At 49.0% G+C, this 13,484-nt stretch overlaps 1 protein-coding gene across 1 annotated transcript; it reads left to right on the top strand.

Annotated features, from left to right (window-relative positions):
• Nucleotides 1-135: 135 nt before the first annotated feature.
• LOC114769344 (prostaglandin G/H synthase 2-like) lies at nt 136-4,093 on the top strand. The gene is made up of 9 exons (XM_028962276.1): nt 136-196; nt 872-988; nt 1,078-1,221; nt 1,302-1,445; nt 1,523-1,704; nt 1,781-2,111; nt 2,552-2,838; nt 2,921-3,068; nt 3,238-4,093. Exons 1-9 carry the CDS (start codon nt 136-138, stop codon nt 3,648-3,650), a joined length of 1,827 nt encoding a protein of 608 aa, XP_028818109.1. The 3' UTR covers nt 3,651-4,093.
• Nucleotides 4,094-13,484: the final 9,391 nt, after the last annotated feature.

Below are 13,484 nucleotides of genomic sequence, written 5' to 3'. Positions count from 1 at the left end.
ATAAATCTCGTCCCCGCGCCCCGGGAACCTCGAGAACGAGCAGCGCGCGAGCGACGGAGGTGCCACACAGTAACTACCACGTTACTGGCTCGTTACTTTCGCGTTACACCTCACCGTTCCTCTCACCGTCAGGGGATGAGCCGCCTGCTGCTGCCGCTGCTGCTCCTGCTGCTGGCCGCGGCGCCCTGCGACGGAGGTGAGTCCGCAGCAGAACCAGGTTAATTAACCTGCTGGTTAATACCCTGCTGGTTAATATCTGATGGGTAATAACCTGCTGGTTAATACCCTGCTGGTTAATATCTGCTGGTTAATACCCTGCTGGTTAATATCTGCTGGTTAATACCCTGCTGGTTAATATCTGCTGGTTAATATCTGATGGTTAATAACCTGCTGGTTATTATCTGATGGGTAATATTTGCTCTTTAGTACATGCTAGTTAAAAACCTGCTGATTAATATCCTGATGGTTTATATCCTGATGGCCAATAACCTGCTGGTTAATATCCTGCTGGTTAATACTTTACTTTAATTTACTTTACTTTACTTTACTTTACTTGGCAGACGCTTTTATCCAAAGCGACTTACAAGAGGACGACACCGGCAATTCTCATTTGGATTCTATAGATTTTGAGTTACAAAACTAAGAACCCTGATAAGGCCGAACTTGTCAGGGATAGAACATGCCGGGAATTATTAAGTGCTGGATGAATAATTTTTTTTTTTTTTGAGTGTGTGTGTGTGTGTGTGTTAGACTCGTCTGAAATACTTTTTAATATCCTGCTGGTTAACATCTTGCCTGTTAATACCCTGCCGGTTAATATCTGCTGGTTAATGCCCTGCTTCCTCACTGGCGTCTCTCTGCTCGATCACAGGCGATCCGTGCTGCTCGCAGCCGTGCCAGAACCGGGGAGTGTGTACCGCGGTGGGCAGCGGCGGGTACGAGTGCGACTGCACCAGAACCGGCTTCTCCGGGGAGAACTGCACCAGCCGTGAGTTTTACACCCTGTAACGACAGGATATTTCTATTCCATTTCTATTTATAATAATGACGGTCTGGTTCCTGTGTTGGTTGACGCAGCCGAGTTCCTCACCTGGCTGAAAGTGACCCTGAAGCCGTCCCCCAACACGGTGCACTACATCCTCACCCACTTCCGGGGCCTGTGGAGCATCATCAACAAGATCTCCCTGCTGCGGGACGCCATCATGCGCTACGTCCTGACGTGTACGTCCTCGCCTCCGTCCCCCGTCCTCCGTTCCCTCCTCCCGACCCTAACTCGCCCGTGTCCCGCTCTCTCTCCCTAGCCAGGGCGCATTTGGTCGACAGCCCGCCGACCTTCAATTCCGACTACGGTTACAAAAGCTGGGAGGCGTACTCCAACCTGTCGTACTACACCCGGACGCTGCCCGCGGTGCCCCTGGACTGTCCGACGCCCATGGGAGTCGTGGGTAAGAGGGGAGAACGATTTACCAGGATGTTGCACCGTTTGTACGGGTTGGTGACGAGAAATGCGTCCGGCGCGCAGGTAAGAAGGAGCTCCCCGACGTCCGCGGCCTCGCCGAGAAGCTGCTGCTGAGGCGCCGATTCATCCCCGACCCGCAGCGCACCAGCCTGATGTTCGCCTTCTTCGCCCAGCACTTCAGCCACCAGTTCTTCAAATCCGACATGAAGCGCGGCCCCGCCTTCACCCTCGCCACCAACCACGGCGTGAGTACCGCGCTTGCCCGCGTCTCCACCCCCTTCCCCGCGTGGGGCGTGACCCTCCGGCTTGATGGGCCCGCAGGTGGACCTCAGCCACGTCTACGGCCAGGACCTGGCGCGGCAGCGCCAGCTGAGGCTGCTGGAGGACGGGAAGCTGAAGTACCAGCTGGTGGACGGCGAGGTGTACCCGCCCACGGTCGCCGCCACCGGCGCCGAGATGCACTACCCCCCCCACGTCCCCGAGTCCCGCCGATTCGCCGTGGGCCACGAGGCGTTCGGCCTGGTGCCCGGGCTGATGATGTACGCCACCATCTGGCTGCGGGAGCACAACCGCGTCTGCGACGTCCTGAAGGCCGAACACCCCGACTGGGACGATGAGAGGCTGTTCCAGACCGCGCGCCTCGTCCTGATAGGTGGGTGGAGGGCGCTTTTATACGTCTTTATCCAATAAAACTGCTGAAAATGATCCAAAATGATCCTAGCGGTTAATCACAAGGTTGCCGCCAAGGTGCCACTGAGGTGTATGGTGAGATGTAGGGTGGTAGTAGCCTAGTGGGTAACGCACTGGCCTATGACCCAGAAGACCCAGGTTCAAACCCCACTTACTACCATCGTGTCCCTGAGCAAGACACTTAACCCCGAGTGTCTCCAGGGGGGGACTGTCCCTGTCACTACTGGTTGTAAGTCGCTCTGGATAAGAGCATCTGGTAAATGCTGTAAATGTAAATGGTGCCCACTGCTCACCAAGGGTGATGGTTAAATACAGAGGACACAATTCACTGTGTGCACCGTGTGCTGCACTGCAGTGGATCACAATAACAGTCACTTCCCTTTACCGATCCCCTGTGGTCAGGCGAGACGATCAAAATCGTGATCGAGGACTACGTCCAGCACCTGAGCGGCTACCACTTCAAGCTGAAGTTCGACCCCGAGCTGCTCTTCAGCCAGCAGTTCCAGTACCAGAACCGCATCGCGTCCGAGTTCAACACGCTCTACCACTGGCACCCGCTGCTGCCCGACGACTTCCACATCCAGGACGAGGTCTACGGCTACCAGCAGTTCGTCTACAACACCTCCATCGTCACCGACCACGGCATCAACCAGCTGGTGGACTCCTTCACGCGGCAGATGGCGGGAAGGGTGAGCGAGAAGCACCGTGGCGCTAGCGCTTCACAGCGGGCGCGGCCACCGGGAGGCTAACGCGGCGCGTCCGTTCCTGCAGGTCGCCGGGGGGAGGAACGTTCCCGCGGCCGTCATGAGGGTGGCCATGAAGTCCATCGAGCACAGCCGCCAGATGCGCTACCAGTCCCTCAACGCGTACAGGAAGCGCTTCAACTTGAAGCCCTACGCGTCCTTCCAGGACCTGACAGGTGAGGATGATGAGGAGTGATGAAGCAGTCCAGAATATAACTTGTATAACTTTTCAGTCCTGGAACAAGGAATCATGGGTAATGAGTTTCTGAGTGGATGGATTCAGTGTGTGATGAGACAGTAGACTAGAGGCAGTTCATGGGTTCTTCTCTACCTCGTTTCTCGCAGGAGAAGTTGAGATGGCATCAGAACTGGAGGAGATGTACGGCCACGTGGACGCGGTGGAGCTCTACCCCGGCCTGCTGGTGGAGAAGCCCCGCCCCAACGCCATCTTTGGCGAGACCATGGTGGAGATGGGCGCCCCCTACTCGTTGAAAGGCCTCATGGGTAATCCCATCTGCTCGCCCGAGTACTGGAAGCCGAGCACGTTCGGCGGGAAGGTGGGCTTCGACATCATCAACGGCGCCTCGCTGCAGAAGCTGGTCTGCGCCAACGTCCGGGGGCCCTGCCCCATGGCGTCCTTCAACGTGCCCGACGTGGAGGTGGCCGGCGCCGTCACCATCAACTCCAGCTCGGCGGACGCGGCGCAGAGCGACGTCAGCCCCACCATCCTGCTGAAGGAGCGCACGTCGGAGCTCTGACGCTGAGCCACCCTCACCTTCATCTCCACTCTTAACTTATTGCACTTATTTATTGATTATTTATTGTATTTGCTATTTATTTGAACTTCACATCGGAAAGGAACTTTTTTTTTCTACTTTGTAGAAGACTGTAAAAAAAATAATATATATATTTAATTTTGTATTAATGCTGTATGGTTTTTTTACATTTTTTACATGATGTGTAGAGGAAATGATGAACTTGTTAATACGCGAGTGTGACGTCATTATGGTTTACGTGCTGAAACATTCCCGTGTGTGAGATTCCATCGTTGCCCATTTTGTCTAATGATGGTGTTGCACACACTCACACACACAGACTTCTGACACTGTACCCTGCTTTAGAGATGAGTTTATGTCTTATCTGCTGTGAGTGGACATTTCTACTGATGTTTTGACAATAAAAACAGATTTTTGCTGGAAAACCTTCTGAACGTTCCTGAGCGTGCAGACCTACGGATCAGATTAAAGCAGATTCTGTAGAAGGAAGGAGAAAATGTGCAGACGTTCGATGGAATACAGACCATAAACTCACCTTTATATAAACACCCCACGTCTCAGAGCTGAAAGCCATTCTCTCTCTCTCTCTCTCTCTCTCGTTCCCTCGCTCAACATTCTCCGGCCAAGAGCAGACGTGCTTTGGCATCCCAAGTTTCCAAACCCAGGTGCTTATGGAAAATCCCCAGACCAAATGGGGCATGGAATGGGTAGAGAGGGGATGAGGGTGGATGGGAGGAGGATATGTGGCGCTGCCATTCATTATAGGTGGCGGCCAGTCAGCCAATGAGGAGGAACAGAAGAGGGTAAAGATCCGGGCCTCGGCTTTTTTCATGGTTCAGCGTGAACATTTACTTCAGTGGCGGCTCCCCGATGTCCTCCACTTCTCTCCAATCTAATCAGATCTTTCATCTTTTAATTACATTTACATTTACATTTACAGCATTTATCAGACGCCCTTATCCAGAGCGACTTCAATCAGTAATTACAGGGACAGTCTCCCTGGAGCAACTTAGGGTTAAGTGTCTTGCTCAGGGACACGATGGCAGTAAGTGGGATTCGAACCCGGGTCTTCTGGTTCATAGGCGAGTGTGTTACCCACTAGGCTACTACCACCCTGGACCAAATACAAAATGGTTCCTGGGCCATGTTGATTATGGGGGAAAATCCGTAGGAGCTTCAGGAATCCTGAGATGCGGGAAGTCCATTCGAGGAGAACGGTGACCCAATAAAAGCCCAGACTTCAGTCAAAATGAGCATGTGTTGAACAAGTCACCAAGAAGAGCAACCAGAAATTCCACATTCAAGAATTTGGACACAGCTGGTGCAGAGAATTCTCAAACCGGAATTTGCAGGGAGTTTTTTTACATTTGAAATGCTTAAGAAGTTACAAAAGTTACGAATGAATTCTAGTTCTACGTTAGCTGAATGGTGAGAATTGCTCCTGGAGAGATGGTCAGGCAGCGGCGAATGAACGTGCGAGCTGATGCCGGTGAGCTAACCGAGGCTCCGACGTGGAAAGTCTGCACCGCAGAGTGGAAGTGCGGGAAGTTTTTATTGTTTTTGCCAAGAGCGGGTTGTGAACAGGAAAATCCAGTCATCATGCAGCACCGTGCAGGAGCGACAAAGACAAAAAGTGACCCATCTGATACTGAATCTTCAATCTGAATTGTACTACTTGCACCAGTACTGCTAATACTGGGACGGGGGTTACGGCTAAGTAGACTCTGGATGTACAGGTCATACAGACACACCCGGGGCAGGGTAGGTCAAAGGTCAAGAAGTGTGAAATCACGATTAACCATAAATTAAACATTTCCTGCAAAACACTTCCTGGCCAAGCAAAATTCAGTTTGATCATATCAGGCTTCAATACGCCTTTTGCAAACACCATCATAATCTGTTTATTATTTTCCTGGCACCTTGCAGTCTGTTATGGAGGGTGGCTGGTCACGACTGTCATGACCGGGATTTATAAGTGAGAGATACAGAACTCCCGTTTCCAGGAGCCGCAGACATTTAGGCTCACGATTCTCGCCTGTACACATTCAAAATGTCTTTTTCCTACATGCTGTTGTCCAGTTATGTCCAGTCTGTCCTGTTCATTGTACAGTAAAGTTTAACCTTTCTTTTATAGAGATAACCTGTACAGTATTTAAGTTTTAGTCTTAGTTAATGGTAGAGGGTGGTAGTGGTTAACACACTCGCCTATGAACCAGAAGTCCCAGGTTCAAACCCCACTTACTACCATCGTGTCCCTGAGCAGGACACTTAACCCTGAGTGTCTCCAGGGGGACTGTCCCTGTAACTACTGATTGTAAGTCGCTCTGGATAAGGACGTCTGATAAATGCTGTAAATGTAAATGTAGTTAATATAGTTTAGTTTAGTGTGTGTATATACACATATATATATATATATATTTTTTTTTATGATTGCACTATGGGGGGGGGGGGTCTGTGTGAAACAGTATTTCAAAACACGGTATACTGTCGTACTGACAAGAAACCAATCTTGAAATCTTGAATCTTGAAATTCATTCGTGGAAAGTGACTTTTCTTCCTCATTTTTCACCATTTCTCACCAGGCCGTACCAGATTACGATCAGTCTGGGGTTTAAAAGTAACTTCCCTTTTGAGTTCTGCTATCTATAGTTTAAGTATCAGCGTAAAGAAAAGCAAAAGGATAAAAGATAGACAAGGAGAAGAATAGACAAAAGACTGAAAGAACCATGTCACTTTAACGAAAGTGTTGATAAGTTCCCCCGATAGACGAGGCAATTTGAGGTGCAGTTTATTTAAAGATCATAAAATGATCTCTAACACGTTATGCAAGCAGCGCTATGAGCCAAACAAAGGCTTATTGTCTGTGCCGATAAAACCTGATTTACGGTCATACCCAGAATCGACACCCAGATAAGCAGGCGCATGGTGGGATCGGTCCACTTGTCTGGAGTTTTCTCCTTCCAGGTTTGACGGGGGGTTCAGCGAAACACCAACACACGTCTGGTGTGTGACAGCCAGCGGCTTCCCTTCGTGAGAGCCGGTTCCTCTCAGGATTTCTTCATCTTGTTGCTCAGGGAATTCCTCCTAAATTGTGTGCAAACTTGGTCATCAAGTACAAGAAACGTTTGACCTCTATGCTTGCAAACAAGGGTTTTGCCACTAAGTATTAAGTGTTTTTTTGTTAGAGGGTTCCTATCTAAGGGAAGTTGAATAGTGACCACAGATTTATCCTCCAGGCCTTGAATAGGCTCGTAGAGTGAAACAAGGCAGGGGAGAGACGTGGGAACCCCCTTTTATAAGTAGATAAATAACAATCGCCAGATGGGACGATTTCGAATGGAGTGACAATGCCAACAGCTCAATGCTAAACTGGTTGTCCCAGTTTACGCTCAGGAATGGCCTCACAAAAAGCCATGTGGGGATGTGAGCTGACGTCTCTACAATCAGGTCAAATTGTGAAATTCTGCAATTTCACGATGCGCTTATTCATATTCCAATGAATGTTTTTGTTGTTTTTCTGCGTAGTATTTTTTATCCAACTCATGGTGTCATGTGATCGTGTTTCTCAGCTCCTTAAATCAGACCGTGCGGGGGAATCTGAAGCCGAATTCCCTGGACCACTGGCACGACTGGAACAGTTTCTCCCACAAACACGTGACATGACAAACGGAGGCAAAACATTTTTTGGCAAAGCTGAGAGGAACAGATGAAATGAAAGGAAGTTGGTGGCGAAAAGGCGCTTGTGACTGCTTTCGGAATTAACAAATATTGATCTCTGTGTGTAGAGTCAAAAATGTGTTTTTAAAAAAAAAAAAAAACATCACAGAAAGTTAGATCGAAGCACGATGCTTAAACCATCTTGTAACAGAAATGCACATGTGATCATTCCATAGAATGGCATTTGGCGGCACCATTATCTGTCTTTTTTTAGAGCCGATTTGAACTTTAACTCTTTCCTGGTACTGGCAGTGCAGAACATTGAGCTGTGGGCATAATGAGTCTGGCCTCAAGGCTGAGCGATGGGATCGGCTGAAACTTGAGGAAGAACCAACAGACTGTAAAATCTCAATAGTAACAGAGCTGAACATTAACAGGAACCTGAAGATCCTTCCTCCATTCCAAATAGGGTCAGAAATAGATGTAGTTAATGCAACGAAAAGAGGAAATAGCCTTATCTTCTCGCTTGTCTGTGTTTGTGTCTCATTTCTCACTGAACGTCTTTTTGAAAGTGTTGGGGAAGACAGTAGACATCCGTTCACTGAGGTTCAGCCTGGCTTTGGTTGAACACAGGCTTAGGTGGGAGCTACATGGACAAATTTAGGAGAGCACAGTTACCAGCTGACATGCCTTTTCATTCAGAAGAGTCTTTAAACTTGGGACACAACATGTCAACATATTTTCATCCCATTTTAATCAAATCTATGAATTGAGACCAAGGCAATGAGAAATGCTGGGACTCGCGGTGGGTCCATCATGGATCGTGCGAGAAGTTAACTATGTACACAACGCGTCCTGCAACCATGCAGATTTATCTGCGCGTTTACTCCCGAACGAAATATGTTTGTGCCTGGACTTGCGTTACGTTTCCTCTGTTTACTCCCCACACGCCCATGTTTGTGCAGGAGTAACGTGATATTTAAAACTGTAGACAAAGAATCCATGTCATGACGTGTGGGAGGATTTGGGAAGAGCTGAAGATCCGCTGTAGGTGAGTACAGGAGAACCTGCATCTACCCCAGGTGTTGCACTGGGACAGTCACCATCCATGCGAGCTGTGATAGACCCTGCACGACCCTACACGACCCTACACTATCCGATACCTTTATTTTTCTGTGTGTAGAAACTAGAAGATGGGGAGACCATAGAATAGTTTTACACAATAGGTAATTGTGTAATTATTTCTGTCACCAAAAACATGATTTTTAATAATGCTCTTACGAGCCTGACGATGTCACACATTCTAGATCACATGCTAGTTGCAGTGGCCGTGGTGGCCTAGCGGGTAATGAAGCGGACCCGTAATTGGAGGGTTGCTTGTTCGAATCCTCAGGTGCCACTGACTAAGGTACTGTCCCCACACACTGCTCCCCGGGCGCCTTTCATGGCTGCCCACTGCTCCCCGGGTCCCCAGGTGATGGGTTGAATGCAGAGGACACATTTCACTGTGTGCACTGGGTGCTGTGTTGTGTCACATGTGACAACTAATCACTTTCCTCATTCCGGATTATTTATGCAACATGCACTTTACTGAAGACCGTATTTCTTTCTTGCTTTATCTGTTTAGTTATGTCTGTTTTATTTCTGGTTGTTTAAAGTCATTTTAATGCCTTGGCTCATTTTATAACAGAAGATTCATGAATGTTTGCATCTGTTATTTCCATGTTGACTAGGGTGCTCGTAGCCTAGTGGGTAACACCACCGCCTATGAACCAGAAGACCCAGGTTCAAACCCCACTTACTACCATTGTGTCCCTGAGCAGGACACTTAACCCTGAGTGTCTCCAGGGGGGGACTGTCCCTGTAAATACTGATTGTAAGTCGCTCTGGATAAGGCCGTCTGGTAAATGCTGTAAATGTAAATGTAAACGTGGTTATTGCCTCTAGAAAAGGACTCATGTTGAGTCTCAGTAGGACATATTGCTGGAAGACTGGACACCAGAGAGGTTAAGCACGTCCTCTGTGGTGCTCCAGTGATGGTGAATGAGATGATGTTGTTGCTGCAGGTTATGTGAGGTGAGAGAAGGGGGTCGGGGGGATCTGGACGCCGACGTGCAGAACTGCACAGGAGTTTGATCCAGCACCATGTGTGAGTCTATGGAAAACCCTCCTGGCTGCCAGAACACCCATGGGTGCAGTGACGTGGTGTCACCCGGGTCCTCTGCTGCAGGAGGTTGATGCGGCGCGGGGGCAGGACAGGCACCGATTATCCGGGTTTAATTGCCGTGAAATGGCACCAGCTCTGCGGAGCTAATGCGCCCCAAATCAGGAGATTTCCATTGGACGGCCTCACGCAAGCCGAGGGTCCGATTGGCTGACGTGTAGCGCCCCCCCCCCCCGTTCTGGCTGCGCTCCAGGCTGTCGGCGTGGCGACGGGCCGGCAGTACGTGCAGATTTTCAGGTGAGGACGAGCGGGCGGAAGCGTCCATGTTCCATGCCAGAGTGTGGAAGTCGGTGAAAGCCTCCAGCGGAGCGAGCGCTGACGAAGCCGCTGGACGCCGGGCTCCTGTTGGTGCAGTGACCGCCACTCCTCCACCAGGGCGGGGCTACGCCATGCTGTCATTGTAGCCGCTGGCGTGACCCACATTATAGAGACTACCGCTTATACCGCTTATGCTAGGGTGGTAGTCACCCCACCACCTGCTCCCTGGATCCAATCCCCTCACACCTCCTTCAGTCCATACAGCCCACCATATTATCTGCTCTGACACATGTCTTAAACTCCTCACTCACAACAGGAACATTCCCCACTGCTTTCAAACAGGCTGTCATTGCTCCCCTGCTCAAAAAACCCACATTAAACCCATCTCTACTGGATAGCTACCGCCCAGTCTCCAACCTTCCTTTTCTTTCAAAAATTCTTGAAAGAGCAGTCCTGGCTCAACTTTCCTCATTTCTCCACAAGCATGATCTTCTTGACCCTTTTCAGTCTGGTTTCAGGAAAGGGCATTCTACTGAAACCTCCCTCCTGGCAATGATGGACGACCTTCGTGCTGCAAGAGCTGCCCGCAGATCATCTGTCCTTGTCCTACTTGATCTATCTGCTGCCTTCGATACAGTTAACCACGAAATTCTTCTCACCACACTCTCTGATTTAGGAGTCACAGGAACCGTACTAGATTGGTTCACCTCTTATCTTTACGACAGGTCCTTCAAGGTATCATGGGGAGGTGAGACATCTGTCCTCTCTAGGGTAACCACAGGGGTTCCACAAGGCTCTGTCCTTGGCCCCCTTCTATTCTCAATATACACTCGCTCACTTGGTCACATCATCCAATCACATGGCTTCTCCTATCACTCTTATGCTGATGACACCCAGCTCTATCTGTCATTCCCACCAGAAGATGCTACTATAGCAACAAAAATTTCGGCCTGCCTCTCAGACATATCGGCATGGATGTCTGAGCGACACCTCCAACTCAACCTATCCAAAACCGAGATTCTGATCTTTCCGGGCAACAATTCTCCTCAGCAAAACCTTTCAATTCAAATTGGATCGCTATTGTTAACACCCACGGCATCTGCAAAAAGCCTTGGGGTTTGGATAGATAACAAACTGAGTTTGAACCATCATGTTGCTGCGATCTCCAGATCCTGCAGGTTCACTCTCTACAACATTCGCAAGATTTCTCTCACAACAGGCTACGCAGCTCCTCGTCCAGGCAATGGTCATCTCCAAACTCGACTACTGTAACTCTCTCCTGGCTGGAGCCTCTGCAGTCACCATAAAACCACTCCAGATGATCCAAAATATGGCAGCCCGTCTCATTTTCAATCAGCCAAAATACACCCATGTTACACCTCTTCTTACCTCCCTCCACTGGCTCCCGGTAGCTGCTCGCATTGAGTTCAAATCCTTGATGCTGCCTACAGGGCTGTAAATGGAACTGCGCCCTCCTACATCAACACACTACTACCTAGCTACACTCCTGCACAGAAGCTACAATACTACCTCCTACATCAACACAATACTACCTAGCTACACTCCTGCACAGAAGCTACAATACTACCTCCTACATCAACACAATACTACCTAGCTACACTCCTGCACAGAAGCTACAATACTACCTCCTACATCAACACACTACTACCTAGCTACACTCCTGCACAGAAGCTACAATACTACCTCCTACATCAACACAATACTACCTAGCTACACTCCTGCACAGAAGCTACAATACTACCTCCTACATCAACACAATACTACCTAGCTACACTCCTGCACAGAAGCTAATATACTACCTCCTACATCAACACAATACTACCTAGCTACACTCCTGCACAGAAGCTACAATACTACCTCCTACATCAACACAATACTACCTAGCTACACTCCTGCACAGAAGCTACAATACTACCTCCTACATCAACACAATACTACCTAGCTACACTCCTGCACAGAAGCTACAATACTACCTCCTACATCAACACACTACTACCTAGCTACACTCCTGCACGCTCTCTCAGATCGGCAAACGAAAGGAGACTAAAAATTCCTTCTTCACGGGGTCTCCGATTCCAATCATCTCTGTTCTCCGTTGTTGTCCCTGGCTGGTGGAACAACCTGCCCTCCTCCACACGACTAGCCGAGACTATCAACACTTTTAAGAAGAAGGTGAAAACCCTCTTATTGAAAAAATATTACAGACAAATCTAACACTTACACAAGCACATGCGTACACATTGAATAAACAAATACAAAATGTATAAATACATTATAATTTTTCTTAGTCTAGCACCCAACAATCTCCGAGCATGCTCTTCACTGACAAGTCTAAGCCTTATCAGGGCTCTTAGTTTGTAAACTCGATATTCTATAGAAATCGAACGAGAATTGCTGGTGTCTTCCTCTTGTAAGTCGCTTTGGATAAAAGCGTCTGCTAAATAAAGTAAAGTAAAGTGGTAGTAGCCTAGTGAGTAACACACTCGTCTATGAACCAGAAGACCCAGGTTCAAACCCCACTTACTACCATCGTGTCCCTGAGCAGGACACTTAACCCCGAGTGTCTCCAGGGGGGGACTGTCCCTGTAACTACTGACTGTAAGTTGCTCTGGATAAGGGCGTCTGGTAAACGCTGTAAATGTAAATGCTTATCCCAGACAAAAAAAGACTTTTCTGTTGTTGAGGCCTCAACCTGTTGATGCGGTCGCCAACAGAGATGCTTCTCGTTCTCTGGGCGACATCATGCATTACCAAACCGAATCGTGGATCCAATGACATCCGTGCAAGTGGTCGGAACTAACCAACTGGAGACAATGTGATCGTGACAAATAGGAAGCAGTATTAAACGTTGGCGGGGCAGAACGAGAGCTACGTTTCGCCCGGCCTGTGTGTAGGAATGTGGGTGTGTGGGTGTGTTTACAGATGCTTGTGTGAGTGTGTTTGTGTTCTTAGTGACATGCATGTCACTGCATGCTGAAGCTTAGCTCATGCTCGGGTTACGTCACGCCTCTTCTCTTCTCTCCACAGGACGTTCGTCTCCCAGTGACCATAAAAGGCAGCAGGGGCATGATGGGAAACACCCCGCAACATTAAAATACTGTTAAAAAATAGCACATTTGTTGGTTTGCTCCCAGAACACTTCTTCTTTCTGTCTCGGAGGGAAACGGCAGAGTCTGAGCGACGGCCGCTGTTGCAACAAGGGAAAGACTTCGGAAAGACGTAATTCCAGATACTGGATACAGCCGGATCGTTTTAATGATGTGGTTTCCTTCCTCGTAGTCAGCGTGATGGTTTGTGGGGTTCCCAACGTGTGGCTAAATCTCAGAAGTGCGTAGCCCGGCGTGAGTCAGTCGCGCGGCATGCCAAAAATTACCTGGGAAGGGGGTGGGGCTTCACACCCAGCCCGTTAAAGGGTCGCCTCTGTCATCTTCTGCAGTCGCCATGGAGGACGGCGCGGGTTTGGGGTAAATAGTTCAGCGTTACGCACACTCCCTTGTTTGTGTTGGAGCTGTTAGACCAACGAGGTCGAAGGTCATGAGTCGCACAGACTTTCCCAAGTGAGCAGAGCTGATCTCACCGTGGACGCTGTGTTGTAGGCGAGTGGTCACGTCCAACTTCATTCACCCACTTTCGTCCTGCAGCCTGCGCACTAACAA

This window comes from Denticeps clupeoides, chromosome 19, assembly GCF_900700375.1.
Source record: "Denticeps clupeoides chromosome 19, fDenClu1.1, whole genome shotgun sequence".
Taxonomy (NCBI): Eukaryota; Metazoa; Chordata; class Actinopteri; order Clupeiformes; family Denticipitidae; genus Denticeps; species Denticeps clupeoides.
This window is presented reverse-complemented; position numbering and strand designations above follow the sequence as displayed.

Bases quoted from the DNA above. Each gene is read 5' to 3' on its own strand.
- LOC114769344 (XM_028962276.1), top strand. From the start codon at position 136: ATGAGCCGCCTGCTGCTGCCGCTGCTGCTCCTGCTGCTGGCCGCGGCG. The intron at 197-871 runs GTGAGTCCGCAG...GCTCGATCACAG, and splicing joins CGCGGCGCCCTGCGACGGAG to GCGATCCGTGCTGCTCGCAG. The intron at 989-1,077 runs GTGAGTTTTACA...TGGTTGACGCAG, and splicing joins CGGGGAGAACTGCACCAGCC to CCGAGTTCCTCACCTGGCTG.